General features: G+C 42.6%; 1 protein-coding gene across 1 annotated transcript; it reads right to left on the minus strand.

Annotated features, from left to right (window-relative positions):
• Window positions 1–1067: 1067 nt before the first annotated feature.
• On the minus strand, window positions 1068–12352 carry LOC112550545. The gene is made up of 3 exons (XM_025206124.1): window positions 11817–12352; window positions 9528–9594; window positions 1068–4579 (listed from the first exon to the last, which is right to left on the minus strand). Exons 1-3 carry the CDS (start codon window positions 12276–12278, stop codon window positions 3060–3062), a joined length of 2049 nt encoding a protein of 682 aa, XP_025061909.1. The 5' UTR covers window positions 12279–12352; the 3' UTR covers window positions 1068–3059.
• Window positions 12353–12965: the final 613 nt, after the last annotated feature.

Here is a 12965-nt window from a genome sequence, read left to right on the forward strand (position 1 = left end):
TCCTGGGCTTTGTTAATAAAGATTTGTGAATTAATGATGGTTTATTAATTAACCATCACAAAACTAAGTTCAACCTCCCTCTCAAGGATTGACTGCTTCTAAAGTCCCTACCTTGGAACTGCTTAGCCCACAACCTAGATCCTCTCTCTGAAGAGCCACTCATTCCTCCCCTGTATCTCCTAAAAATCACCCTGAGGAAAGTATCAGGAGACCCATTTTACCTTTTTTTCCAGTAAAATCACCACCAGCTAATAGGTAGGACCTTCTTTAAGCATTTACGAATTATTTGAATCATCGCTTCACGAGCAGATGAATATTTTCATAGGAATTAAACTCCCTTTTATCTTTGACCAGCTTAATTAAATTTGCAGAACAGAGGGGCTAGAAATGCCACCTCTCTCGAACAAGAAGGCTCCTCCATATATAGTTAGTCTTTTTTGGCTCAAGAGCATGCTCTAATTCCAGGACAGGTTTCCTTTCCTTTGAATAAAAGATTCTCTGTTAAGTAGTAGTAATAGTAGATTATACCTTTTAAGTGTTGCACACTAAAACTGCTCGAGATTTATTTCTACTGTAATGTATTGTCATCCTAATCTAGATAATATAAAATAATTCAGTCTTAGAATGGATGAAAATTGTGATCCCTCTGAAGTCAGTGAAAGTTGGAGTTCACCTAAATGGAGTGAAGAATTCGCACAATGTGGCTTGCACCACTGCACTGGCCTCCTTACCACCTGACTGTTGTGTTACCTTGGATGGAAATGGACGTCACCTGACATCTCATTGGTGCCACCATGAAGTTTGTTATGGAAGCAAAAACACTGAGTAAATAGAGGTTGATATCCTTTGTTCCTCCACATGAAAGGAAAATCAGTGGCACAATAAAAGGTGGTAATAGACTCTGCTGCTTTATTTCAGCAGACGTCTAGTATCTCTGTGGCACTTTCCCCTCTTGAGTCAGACAAGCGCCCCATGGGTCTGGCTGGGTGGAGGAACACCCCACTCTCCCCCATTCAGCCAGACCCACAGTGGGATTTTCCCTCTGTTCATAGGCAAGCATGGAGTGGGGGAGTACGAGTGTAGATGATTTCTTATTCTGCAATTTCTCATTCAAGTTCATTTTTAAAGTTTTATCTAAGACAGTGGTCACCAACCTATCAATCCTGATTGACAGATTGATCCTGGAGCCTCTTTTGGTCAATCCTGGGCTGGGGGAGAGCTGGGCGCACAACCCCAACCCCAGCAGGTCAATCTGTGGGGGAGAGAAGGTGCGGAGATGAGATCGAAGACCCCGCGGTGAGCAACTGACTGGACAGCCCAGCCAGAAGCTGGGAAAGGTACGTGGGACCCCAGCCCAGCCAGGTGGTGGGAGGATTGGAGCCCAGGGGCACCTTCAGGGGTACGGGACCCCTCCCTTCCACCGGGCCGCCGGGTAGGCGCAGCTCAGTGCAGCCGCAGCACAGAAGTGGGACCAGGATCAGGTCCCAGGTCTGGCACTCTTCACAATCCAGGGGCAGGGGGACGGGGTAGATCCTGGGGTGCCTTTTACTTCCAAAAACTGATCTTTGCCATAAAAAGGTTGGAGACCACTGATCTAAGAAAAGCCACTCTAACCTCCCTGGACAGCTCTTGCTGAGCTCAAAGTGTTCTGCCACAGGCAGAAATTGGAAGAAAATTTTGTTTCCTTTCAAAAATATTTCCTTTTGTTTTTTCAGTGTTCAGACCAGTAATGTTCAATGTTTCGCGTGCAAAGGCCAAATGAATGGCTAGGGCCGGTGGTCCAAATAGGGCCCTGTGACCTAGATTTGGGCTCTGCACCAACTCCCTCAGCCCCACACCCCTGGACAGGCTCCAGGATACCTATGTGCACAAATCTAGCATGCTATCCAGCCCATGGGGCTTCCCACGTGTCCAGATATTTGGCAGCAGAGGAGCAGCAATTGCTGCTACTGCTCTCCCGCCACCAAATTTTTCAACCCCTGGCAATTCCTGCAGGCCAGATCTGGCCAATGGGCCAGAGATAGAGAACCGCCCCCCCCTCCCCGTTTTAAACTAATTTGAACATTTTCTCCTCCCATTACTTCTCATTCATCCTAAATACTGTATTCTTTCAAATATGAGACACTTTTTTAAAACAAATTTTTCTTCTAAAAGTGGTCAGCATCTTAAATTGGTAGAAAAGCACATATTTGTGGAAAAGTACATGCACCTGGAGGTTTTGGTGTACTGTATTATTTTTAAAGAGGTTTATCTTGATCTGATATTTTGTGGGGGGGTTTCTTAAATTGAGTCATTTTAATATTTTTTAGATGCATCTAAATTTTCTATGTCCTAAATTTAAAGGTATATGGTATTCATTTTACCTCCCCTCATACACTTAAGTGTTGAAAAAACAACAACGCTAAAAAGCAAATATAATACCTAAAAAACAAATTTACATTTTTCATATCAAAATGAAACAAAAACAGCCATTTACTTTCATTTCTTTGTTAAAAACCAAGTTTGTAAAAATTACATTCTATTTTGATCAGCACTAAACAACTTCTAAAGCTTAGTTGCTTCTAAACATCTATTATCTTTTTTCTACCTTCAGTCTGAAGCAAATTCTTTCAGTTTACACAAAGTCCCACCACTCTGTAAGGGCTGGATAAGATGACAAAGGCAAAAATACTGGTATTGCCCTTTTATAGGAAAGGCATAACAGTATGTGAAAGCAGGTCCAGATTGTTTTGGTTTTCCATTTTCAGTACCTTTTAAAAATCATCCGTTTCTCTTTCCTTCCTCCTCTTTTTTGAATCCTGCAAAATCTTATTTTAAGGCACTGCTTTGTTAAAAATAAAGTTGGAACTGGATCCAAGCTTCTATTCTTCCCAGATGTCAGAGAAATCACTTGGAAAAGCAGAAATATCCATTGTGTTTAGACAGTGATAATCCAACTAAGATTACTTTTAAGGGTTCCTACTGATAATATTTTAATGCAATATTCTGTGCATGTTCACATAGAAAAATTCAAATGTCACACTAAACTGTCCATTCACAATTGCTTCACTCTACCATAATTAAGATGAAATCCATAAAATAGATATGCTGGTTCCATGTTCATGAGCAATCTGATTGATCCTTCCACGCACACAGTCAAGAGAAACAAATATCGATGTGCTATTATGCACTTCAAAAGAAGAGTGGAGGGACACACTGGTCCATAGGCTTCCCTCTGGCATTTGACCTCCAATTTGCTGAGCAATTGCTGTGGGTTGCATCTGATCTCTAAGCAACTGATTTAGAGTAATTTTGAGTATATAGCAAGAGTGGATCAGCTTTAAATTAAGAGCAACACTGGCAATTCCCCTTTCTGTAAAGGTAAAATACTTCTGAGCCAGTTGTCCTGAAGAAACCAACTGTATTTGTTTCTCATGGGAGGAGACTTGGGTGAAACACAATAATTTGTTTCTGACCGCTCCTGTAGGCAGACCTGTAACAGAAACTGTAGCTGATATGGCAGTGGAAACTGCAGATGGGATCCAGATGAGGCTAAACATACTAATCCCAGAGCTGTCTCCAAAATACCGAACATTACATTGAGGAGGAGAAAGTATTTCAAAGCTAATCAAATCTCCAGCATTGACTTTGGTGGCCTGAGAGGCAGATATTGAGGTGTCTCTGTAATTTACACCAGACTTAAATATGTTCATTAATTCTCTGTTGGTACCATTCCTATTAATGTATGAAACCAGGGAAAAGCCTTCACGAACACATGTGTGGCCCATGGAATACAATGCTTGATGAAAAACAAATTTGACAACACCCATTTCGGTGAACTTTATAGCTCTGCCATCATGCGATAAACTTAGCATGTAAGGGTCAGAAACGGAAATAACTTTAAAAGTTGGTCGATAGTTAGTTTGGTAGTACATTGCAGTTGACATCTGCGCACTCATGGCCACTGCACCCGTATCATGGGATAACCAAAACAAACTGAGTGGTGTATTAAGATCATAAATATTTAAGTCTTTACTTTGGTTGCAGAATTGATTTGGACTCCTCAGAAACAGAGAGAGAATTTGGCTTGGCTCTACCTCTGCAGCACTGCTTAAACTGGTGCTCTGGAAATATTTGCCTTCTGGTTGCTCAATACGAACAGCACTCAGTTCATAGCCTTCCTCGCTGTTGCTTAGTTTCAAGGAGAGTTGAAGAAAGTTTCTGCAGTTGTGCTTTACAGCAAAATTGAGATCAGTCCACATCAAACCATGTTGTCTGAATACCAGGCAGTTATCTTCAACTGATATGATTTCACAGTGAAGCATTCCTTTTAACTTCAAGTTTAAGCCAGGGTAGACCTGAGAGCTGTTAGATTTTGCTGAGGGTAAAATAATGTTTGCAGCCCAAGATTCGGAAAGCTTGTTTTCACTGGCTGCTGAACAAACAGTGTCACTGGCTGCGGAACAAGGGACAGCTACCGCTCCATCTTCGCACTCTGCGCACGCCTTGCATTCCTGAATTTCTTTGTTAAAGAAATACTCCTCTCCACACAATCCCAATGCCGCATCTTTTTCAGCAATCCCAAGACATCGGAAGCCACCTGTTCATGGGAAGTAGGCAGATTTAATCTTTAGATATCACATATCACATGCTACAAATACTCTACAGCTTCTCAGAACAAATTTCTTTTATACATCACCTGATACTAGCCAAGCAAAGCACAAATTAGATTATTCAATATTATCAGAAGACCCTTGATAGTAGACAAAGTTTAAAGATAAATGCCCTGATTCCTCACTTTGTCCAAGCTGCTCTGGATGGCCCCGGGTGAACTTTTAGTATCAGGCCTCCCTTCACCAGAGATAATGATAATAAAAATTTTTAAATTACCATTTTCATGCCCCCTTTCCTTCTGGTTTGCCCATGCCTGTGTCTGGCCCTGGCTGTACCTGCTTAAGTGCAGGGGAGCTGCAGGTAGCCTCACCATCTAGTATCTCAGCCCTAATTTGGAGGACTGGGCATAATAACCCTCTGTTATACAGTCACCACATCCCTGCTTACACATGCCCTGTCCCCAACTCACTGGAGCTCACTCATTCATGGACTGGTAGAGTTACTTTCAGCCAGCGGAGAGTTTCCCACATAAAGTCATCTCCACCTTACAGCTGCCTTACAGCTACATCCCCCTGCTTACAAGGAACATAGTATCCTTAATAGATCAAAGAATATAGTTGTTGGGTACGTTTTCAAAAAGGTGTTTCTAACTTTGGGTGTTTTTCCAGAGGTGCTAAGCACACACAACTGCCACTGACTTCAGCTGAAGATGCAAATGCCCAAAAGTTTTCAGGGGGAGGGCAGGATGAAAATCAGGCTGTCAGAACTGGTCATGAAAAAACTTGAGGCTTTGCTAATTGTGAATGTGCTCTACAAAGCCTTTTAAATCATGCCTAACCAAAAACTTAAAGTCCCTTTTTCTGAAACTTTCATGAAGTGCCTCCTGACACCTAAATATTGTCTCTATTTATCCAGAATTCTTCATTAACTCTTATACAAGCTCTGTTTACTCAGTATCAAGACTGAAATCAAATGCTGGCATACACAGGGAACATGGGCTGAAATCTGAAATCCAGATGTTGGCCATAGACCCCAATTAGTCATGTTTTTCTTCCTATACAGGAGCATTAAGAGCCAGGGACCAGCAGGCTACTGCAAACCGCTGAGCAAGCAGAAGACTACCTCCAATATAGTTAGAGCTGCCAGACAGACCAGTATATATATAGCATTTTAACACACACTTTTCTTTTCATACTCCCTTACCTGTTTGCATTTCATTCACTTAAAGGATGTTCTCCCAATGACATAGAAATGTCATTGCTCTATAGCTGAATGACTATGAAAAGAAAACCTATCTGCATGTACTTTTAACTGGTTTATGAAGTAGAAAATAATCTGTTGCAGTGTTTAGCAAGGTTTATTTTAATTTTAAACATAGTTTGCCCTTTAACATACACTTAGGCAAGTTTTTTAATGTTAGATTATTACTCTGTATTCAGGGTCTGCTGTTCTCAATTCATGGTCTAGAGCCATGAATGAGGATGCCATGGCACACTGGGATGCCTTGAGATACTTTCAAGAGTGCCACAGGGGGCCATGCAATATTAGCCCTTTTAAGTTTACAAACGTGATACACAGAATAAACCCATAGGTTAAGTACAGACATTACACATAAACCAATATGAGTGACTGGAAACTGGTCTAAACCTGTAACAGAACAGAAGTTCAGTACACAGACTGGTTTAAAATGGTGAAGCCTGGTCTAAGATAGACCCAGATGGATGTTTAGGTTAGTCTATCAAACTTTTGTGCCAGATCCCCTCCCAACTCAAGTTAGGTCACAGTCCCCCAGAATCCCAGGATGCTTTGCAGCTCCCCTGCTAACTGTCCCTTGCAGGGCATGTGGCTTAGCCTTGGCCCACACTCATCTGCTCTGGCCCAGTGCTGGGCCAGCCTTGACCCCGAGCTGTCACAGAGCCAAGGCAGCAAAGGCCCCCACCCCAGCCCACATAGCTGAGGGGGGCTGCGTGAGGGGGCTTCCCCCCTTCCCTGCTGACTGGCACAGCATGGCTTCTTTCCTAAGCCCTGCACCCCTGCCAGCTGTTAGCTCCCCAGATCCCCCCCACCCCAGTCCCCCCTACCCTACTCGCTGAGGCCCTCTAGATCCCCCAAACCCTGTCTGGACCCCCCCAGTTCCTCCCCCCAACCCTAACTGGGTGATGCTGAGGGGGTGCACGCAGGTGCACATGCACCCCATGAGATCGGCTGTGCGCTCCCTGGAAGTGCCAGCTGTGAAACTGGAAGCACGCTTCCGGTTTCGCCACTGAGGGACAAGGTAACTGGGAGCTGCACAGCCTGGCTGGGCAAGAGGAACACAGGGAGGGGGAAAACCCCTTTTACACAGCTTAGGGAAACCTTACAGAAGTTTGATCAACTCCACCTCGGGCTTTTTGAATGTCTGTATCTAGACACAGTTATCAAATAAAAATCCATAGTTGTGATCTAGGTTCTTTGCAACAGGAAAAAACTGGTCTATTATTTTTCTGTAATAAAAAAAGAAAGAGTGAAAACTAAGAGCTGGAATTTCTGAGGGGTGTTGCAAGTGTATCCTAGGGTGCCTTCCATGTAAAAAGGTTGAAAATCAGTGAGACGTGAGAGCTTGAAGAGAGATCTTCAGCTTTTGTCCCTCAGCATCCCAGGCTGTACAAAAACCACTGAGGATCATAGATGCATAACGCCAACTTAGAGAGCAGGGCAGCTTACTGAATACATAATTAAGGGTCAAATAGCTGCAGAGCTCCTCAGAGTGAGCTGGAATGCTAGAGAGGAGAAGCGCCTCATTTCATGCAATGCTATGCTAATATGCTTTCTTTTCCTTTCGTTCTGAAGCTAGATGGTCTGCAAGGGCTGCTACAGCTGAAAACACTTTCACATGCAGTTCTAAGGAAACCTCCCCTATTCAACATCTGGCTCTCTCTCATATGTCAGCTCAGATTTCCTTCCCAAACCAGACATCTGATTTCAACCTCCCTATTGACAAGGAAATTGGGCTGTGTAAAATAATGAACTGTCATGAACAGACCCATAATGATTTCTGGAAATAACAGTTTTTGAATAATTAAAAAGGAAATTTAAGAGAAGAAAAATTTCCCACTCCCATGACTAAAATGGGGAGGTTAAAAAGGATGCTATCTCCTGACCCAAATGACAGATTATTTCAAAGATTGCCCCTTCACCTGTGTGTAGAGCAGACCATCATTAAATTGGAGGTGTTCAGGGTTCCTCTCCCTTCACCTACATTGCTACTGGATTTGGGTGATGTGGAAATGTCCCACCAAATTACATACCTCATCCTGACTGGATGTCCCATGACATCAGATGTCTGATCACATAGCATCTGCCTCCATCAGATGGCTTTACAGGCCCTGAGTTGACCTGGCTCCTTGAAAGACTCAGTCCTCTGGTGAGGTCACATAAATGTTACCACTTCCAGGATGGGAACCATATGGGATGGCAACAAAGCAGAACCATTAGCACATCTTCAGCCCTGCTTTCCCAGAATTGAGCACCCCAGAGTCTTGTCCTAAAGTCCTTCCTAATATCTCCAACTCAAATACCCCAAATAAAACTCCCTTTGTCTCAAGTGGTCTTAAAGCCTTAACCCCTTCCAGCTTCCTTTCTCATATTATGCCCCTCCCTAGTGCTATCTTGCTTCTTGAAAACTCTTTCTGAACATTGCCCATCCTCGGGGACCACTATGATGGCTCTCTCTCTTCCTGAAGCCTTCCTTCCTGCCTACGCATGTCAGGCAGATTTAACTGAGCCCATGTCCTCTCTTTAATCCTTCCCTGGGGGAGCAGTGGATGCATTCCCATCATAGTCTCCATCCGTATTCAGTTTCTACTGAGCAAAAGTGATGATCCAGCCAACAGATGAATATTCACTGGATCCCAGTCCCTTGGACAGGGGAGGATCTCAATTTACAATCCCACAATGTTCACAGCCTATGAAACCATTCCACGTTATTCTTTTCAAATCTCTTCTGGCCAGTTAGCTATGCAAAAATCAACATGCCTACTGGCATAGCGCACTCAAAATTTTCATTAAGTTCATACTTGTGACCTTGATGTTCATACTAATTGGAAAGGGACAGTCTAGGGTGGGCATATGAGGTTAAAGCTAGAGTGGAGAAGTTCAATGGAGCATGTGGTCTTAAGTCAGGAGGCTTCTGAATATCCCATCCTAATATGTTGGAAATGAAACCTGTAACCTCACACCTCAGTACTCTATAACAGTGGCTCTCTAAGTTTTTTTGTACAAGGACCCATCCATAAACATCAATGGCCAGTTCTGACCTAGTGCCCTTCACTCCTGACCTGCTGCCCCCAGGTGTCAGCCCCCCAGTGTGTGGAGTAGAGGGTGGGTGTGTGGGGCAGGGGGAAGGAGGGGACACGGGGGGCCCCAAGCAGCCCCTCACAGGCTGGAATTTTGCCGGCCTGCAAGGGAAAAACCACAGTTTCCCACATTGTTTTCCTTTAAAGGAAAATCCATTTTTAAAGTTTGTTAATCCATTTTTAAAGTTTGTTTGAGCTCCTTTTGTATATACTTGCAACCCAGTTCTGCATTGCAACCCACAAGTTGAGAAACACTGCTCTACAATACAAAGAGTATCAGATACTACCGAGATGGGGGCCATAATAATATGTACTAGATCAAATCAAATCATTGAACAAGTGCAAAAGACAGATCACTTAATTATGCTTTTATACCAGTTTCCCAGCAGGAGTAATGCCATTGGTTTCAATGGTGTTTACTCAAATTTGCAGCACTACAAATGCGAAGAACAGTACACCTAAAGACACTGGAGTGCTGCAGGAATTAAAAAACCCAAACAGAAGTAAGGAAAGCACCTTCAACTTGGACGAATTCACCACATAGGACTGAAAATCCAGTAGATGTAGATCTTTGTTAATCACAGAAAGCTAAAAGCTTACCTGGGGTATTCAGGCATTTTATCCTCTCACCACAAATGTTAGGAGATTCAGTGCATTCATCTCTGTCCTACAAATCACAAGAACCATATTCAAATTTAGTGAACTGGCTGTCATGGAAACCTCATGACAGGAAAACACTTACCAAGAATGCCAAAAGAAGAACAATTTAATTCAATTAATGAAGTATCCAATTAAGTCACAGTGACTTAACTGTACCAGTTTTAATTCTGTTAGTTAAGGATGCTGAAATTTGTTAGTCATTTTATATAAACAACTGGCTCCTACAATAGCTCTAATGACTAACTTTACCCTAGAACTGCTCTCCCACTTTGACCTCCACAGGCACGTCCAGACGAGTGCAGTTGTGCAGTATGTGGCATCACAAATATGTTTGCAGAGCCACATACCACACAGTCCACTGTTCTCCACACTGCAAGGGCATGCTACCTGAGCATACGCTGCATCATTATTTTTTTCCACAGGTTTTTCTGATCCCTGGATATCCAGAAGTAAAAAAAAAACCAAAAAAAAAACCCGGCACAGCGCACGCTTGGGCAGTGCGCACTGCTGAAAAACAGAGCCAGGCCACCTAGAGCTGTACTCCATTCCCCACTAGGCTCCGCACGGCAGAATTGCCATGGCTGCAGCCCCAGGAGGCCCCCAGGACCCCAGGTAAGGCTGCTGGGGCCAGGCCAGTGCTTGTCCCACTCTCCTCTACCCGACCTGGGGCAACTTGCTGCATGCCAAAGCATTTGCACAGGCGTTCTCTAGGGACAAGTAGCTGTGGCACAAGGTGCACCACTACTTGACCCTGGGGAACCAATTGTCCACACATGTCTGGACGCACACAACCAGTCCAAACTTTGTTTCTGATCATATTCAGTTTCGCTTATTCTCCACCAGTTCCCTACCCACATCACATTCTGTTTCCAAGCCATCACTGTCTCCAGCTCCTGCAACTACCACCTTCTCCCCCAGTGACCCCATCACTCACTGCATTTCTATCTTATTCTCTGTTCCTCAGGTTCTCAAATTCAGTGTCAGATTCAGTCTCCTTCTCTCTATGTGGATGCTCTCAGTGAATCCTCCTGTTTTTTCCTATAAAGCACCTCTAGATTTTACTTATTCCAGCTATTACAAGAAGATAGAAAAAATGTGATGTATTAGTCAAGGGTACAGTGCTGTTTGTGAAATTCTTCCTATTACATTGCTTAACTCATTGTAAAGTACTAACTGGCAATTGGGATGATAAACAGTCTAATGCACAAATGTACTGACATAGTATCTCAGCTGGGAATAATAAAAATAATAAAGCTTTAATCAGTGTCCTAAATTCCTAAGAGTCAATAGACAGAGACTGCTAAATTTATGTGGTTTGTATCACGTTTAACTGAAACGTCTTTATTCCTTTCCTCATTTTGTATCTTGTCACTTTACTTGATGCGCCAGCCTAGAATAATACTCGGTTCTCTAATTCTATATAGGAATGTGAACACTCTACTAGCTTGTTGTATGTGCATAAATTAATTACACCTTTATCTAACCTCTGATCTTTATGTCCTTTGATTACAGCAACCTCCCCCTTGCTGGGCATGAAGACATACACCATCCCAAGCCTTCCATCAATACTGCCAACAAAACAAGTAACTGTCCACTGGCCTGCCCTGGCATCTCTTTAGTTTCCTTCCATCATTTCCCTCACTAATTATGTTAATTTAAGATCCTTATGTATGACTTGCAAGACCCCCAGAACCTACTATCTTGCTCAGTCCTACTCCACATCTAATAGCTCCACTCATGTCCCTCACCAGTTCTTTCTTGCCTGCTTTTGTGGCTGGATCCCATTCTATTATTTGCTGGTGCTACCCTCTTCTTCAAGTTCCTCTTTAAAACAGACATCCCTAAGGAGGCCTATAAACCACAACCCCCTACATTACTAGAGAAAGATGTGCATGTAAATATGTATGCGCATTGAGAAACTAAGAAGAACAATCACATTTTTACTGTTCCCATGACTTGTTCTATGATGGCTATTTAAACTCTGTGCCCTTATTTTCTGCTGCATAAAGAATCATTACAAAGTAAATGTTAAAGCACATATTTTGGCACTAACACAATTGAACCTAAGAATTATAACCCAGACATGGGACATAAAACAAATACTCTGAATTTCTCCTGTCTCTTATTAGCTGCAGTCTCAGCACAGTATTTCCACAACGCTATGCTCCATACACTTGGCAAAATGCTTGATAAAATGTTATTAAAATACACAATATTCTAATACTTCACCTGGCAAATCCTATCAGTGTTTGCAGAACATGCAGACATTTGGAAAAAGCCAGCAGGGCACAAGGTGCATTTTTCACATTGTGATGGTGTCTTTTGGAAATTGCAAAATTCATCACTTTCACAAAGGCCGCAGTCCAGCAAAGATTCCCCAACATCAATCACTTTTGCATCAACTTCTACTTTATGCACAGAGTATGATTTCTGGAGATGATTTTTGACCTGGTTCTGAAGTCCTTGAAGATGAGCTTCAAAATAATTTTGAATATCTTCCTGCAAACTCTGGAATGACATTTGTTTCACTGTGTTGAAAAGCATGCCATACTGGACTTTTATCAGATCCATTTGCTCGTACATTTTTCTTTGCTGTTCAAGAATTTCTTGTTGCTGGCTAACCAGTGTGTTCTGTTGTTCAATAAGTTTTTGTTGCAAGTCCACAATTACCTTCTGCTGGTTTTTTAGCATTTCAACAAATTTCTCTTGCCCTTTTACAAGCTGCAGATGCAATATTAGTGCATCTTCAGATGGGACTTCATTTTCCCCTGAAATGCAAACAGTCTGTTACTGTGTCTGGCAAAATAATAATAATAATAATAACAACAACAATTTTTCAACTTAATTAGTTACCTATTGAGAGGCTTTTAAAATTTCATCAGACCTTCTTTTACACCTGTTTAAAATATATCCCCCCTGTACTTTCAAGATCTAACATGCAAGAAATAACATTCTTCTGTATTTTGTTACAAACAGACTCATAGAAAAATAGGGCTAGAAAGGACCTCTGGAGGTCATCTAGAATCCAGTTCCCTACCAGAGGCAAGATTATCTCCAGCCAAGCCATTCCATACAAATCCTAACCTATTACTAAAACTGCATGATCAACCCTACCACACAACTGCAAGGCACAGCACCCTAACCTGCCATGGGTAAAACAGAGGGACAATGGCAGCGACTGTCTTGCTGCTATTGTCAAAATACACTTCAGAGATCCAAGGAAGAGGGCCTCACCCCCTGCTACAGAAGACGACCAAAACCCCAACAGTCTGTACCTATCTGACTATGGGGTAAAATTCCTTCCTGACCCCAAGTGTGATGATCAATTTTATTGTGAGTAGAGGAGCAAGACCCTCTAGCCAAGAACCTCCAAATTTA

This window comes from Alligator sinensis, unplaced genomic scaffold (assembly GCF_000455745.1).
Source record: "Alligator sinensis unplaced genomic scaffold, ASM45574v1 scaffold455_1, whole genome shotgun sequence".
NCBI classification, from domain to species: Eukaryota; Metazoa; Chordata; order Crocodylia; family Alligatoridae; genus Alligator; species Alligator sinensis.

Bases quoted from the DNA above. Each gene is read 5' to 3' on its own strand.
- LOC112550545 (XM_025206124.1), bottom strand. From the start codon at position 12,278: ATGCTAAAAAACCAGCAGAAGGTAATTGTGGACTTGCAACAAAAACTT. The intron at 9,595-11,816 runs GTGAAGTATTAG...TGTGATTTGTAG, and splicing joins ACACTGATAGGATTTGCCAG to GACAGAGATGAATGCACTGA. The intron at 4,580-9,527 runs GTAAGCTTTTAG...TCCCATGAACAG, and splicing joins AAAATGCCTGAATACCCCAG to GTGGCTTCCGATGTCTTGGG.